Here is a 2285-nt window from a genome sequence, read left to right as displayed (position 1 = left end):
CCTTCCCCCTCCCTGCCATGGCACTGTAAGAAGCGAGAGAGAGGCTGATGTTTAGTAATGGCACATCCTTTGACAAGCACAGGATACCAATATCATGCATGGATGTTATCAATCTGCTGTAACGTCACACGGCTAGCTGTATCAACGCACAGATCGATTAATTAGTGAGCAGGGGACCACAGTCTTTAGGTGCTGGCAATTTGCTCTGTAACGAGAACTATTCCCCTTTACGCAGTATGGAACCGAATCCTCCCAGCACGCGCGATTACTGGTATTTGATTGGTTTCTTTTCGTTCCAAGTATCCTCTAGGATCTGGGCCACATGGGCACACACTACAGTGCAATCCAGTATAATCCTAAAAGACCCGCGATCTTGAGCGTGAATGTTGAGGAATTCTGTCAGCTCCACTGAAAAAGTGACTTCTCTCATACAGCCTTGCTTGCAGGGGTGGAATCATCGAGCTATCTCGCATGTATTGGTCACAGAATTGCCGGCTAGCTGTTTCCAGACATTTGAGTGTACCGAAAACGTGGGTTGCGCAAGTGCCTTGCCATTGGTTCCGTTGCATTCTTCTGCAGATCGGGAACCAATGCGGGATACGTCCGAAAGCCAATGTCAGCCACCAACAAGCGAGCATGGATAACGGCCGAGACCATGACCCCAGGCCATACACTAGTGCACAAAAGACCAGTAAAAAGTACATCCGCGGTATCGTGCATGATGCAGGCCCTCGGGCCGGCTATCCTGTCCAAACGGGCCCGAGGAGCCTCGTCCCGTCACGGGGGTGGCGGAATGTGGCCGACACTTTCGTCCGTATCTACCAGGATCCAAGCATCAATTCGCAAGGATGGCACTGTGGGTGCCCTTGTGATCATACATCGCGTAGGCTGGTGCACTGATTCCCTGTTTAGATGTTAGTAGTGTTTTGTGAATTCCTTATAAACTATTAACTGTCTCGCGACAGATTCCCAACCCCTGAAATACCATCAATCTATCACTTTTCTCTACTGCATATCTCTCCATCGCAACTATGGCTACAGAATCCGGCACGACCCAGGACCAGAGCGACATGCAACAGCTGGGCATCGAACAAAAGCTTAATGTGAGTGACAGTGTTGCTATCTTCGCTTGTCCACAAAATAACCATGTGAATAGCGAAACTTCAGCATTTACACGCTACTTGGTTTTGCGTTGCTCATTGGCAATAATTGGGTATACGCGCTCATGTATGTATTGCCAAAGACCATAACTACACGAGTATCGTGATTAAGAAATGCTGTGGCGCTGATTTGCTTTTTTTAAGTGGAAATGGAGTATCTCTCCAGAATGGGGGCCCAGCTGGCGGTATTTGGATGCTCTGTGTTGTTCTGTGCGGAATGCTAGCCGTCACATTATGCATAGCTGAACAGACGTCCATGCACCCATCATCGGGTGGCCCGTACGTCTGGGTTGGAATTCATTTACCAGGACGTTGGGGAAAATGCATAAGTTACGTTGTTGGTATGTTACTCCCATACAACCTCTCGGCGGACGTTACTGACTAAGGCAATCAGGATGGCTAACTTTCCTTGGATGGCAAGCGGGAATGGCCGGTACTTGCTTCTTAACCGGTGAACAGATCCGAGGCTTAATCGCGTTGATATCGTCGTCCTATAAACCAGCACCAATGCATAGCACGCTTCTCTGCATATCGGTTGCCACCTTTGCAATCATCTGGAACACATTGCTTGCAAAATACCTTCCATATGGTGAGGGTTTGATGATTATCCCCTACATGATGGTATTTGTTGCCTTTCTTTCAGTACTTATCGTCATGGGCCCAAAATCCGACGCCACAGAAATCTTCCTTGAATTCAAGGATCCGAGTGGATGGGGCAATACTGCTGTCGCAACCATGGTGGGCATGATTGCGCCTATATTAACCATGGGCAGTGGAGACGCAACTACCCATCTAGCGGAGGAAGTAAAGAATGCATCCCAATCTAACCCAAAGGCTACAATTATCGGCTTCCTCACAAACAGCTTGGGAGCGCTGTCAATGAGCATTGTTCTGTTTCTAAGGCAAGGCAATGATTATGCAGCTCTTATTGGCACTCCATATGGTCAACCGTGGATCCAGACTCTAGTAGATGCAACAGGCTCAGAACCAATCGCAGCAGCCATGCTAGGACTTGTCTGTGTGCTGCTTCTTGTTACACGGGGTTTGGATCTATACTTCTCTTGCCGGGTCCCACACTAAGGCCGGTGAGCTTTACGCTAGTGTTCCGTGAGGTTGTCTGGCGAG

At 48.7% G+C, this 2285-nt stretch overlaps 1 protein-coding gene across 1 annotated transcript; it reads left to right on the top strand.

Annotated features, from left to right (window-relative positions):
• Positions 1 to 1031: 1031 nt before the first annotated feature.
• On the top strand, positions 1032 to 2240 carry COCCADRAFT_113639 (uncharacterized protein; the record flags this gene model as incomplete). The annotated part of the gene is made up of 4 exons (XM_007720816.1): positions 1032 to 1103; positions 1157 to 1227; positions 1305 to 1501; positions 1555 to 2240. 4 exons carry the CDS (start codon positions 1032 to 1034, stop codon positions 2238 to 2240), a joined length of 1026 nt encoding a protein of 341 aa, XP_007719006.1.
• Between the last annotated feature and the right edge of the window lie 45 nt (positions 2241 to 2285).

Source organism: Bipolaris zeicola (assembly GCF_000523435.1).
Source record: "Bipolaris zeicola 26-R-13 unplaced genomic scaffold scaffold_673, whole genome shotgun sequence".
Lineage (NCBI taxonomy): Eukaryota > Fungi > Ascomycota > Dothideomycetes > Pleosporales > Pleosporaceae > Bipolaris > Bipolaris zeicola.
Note: the sequence above shows the minus strand (reverse complement) of the source record. Positions and strands in the feature narration are given on the sequence as shown.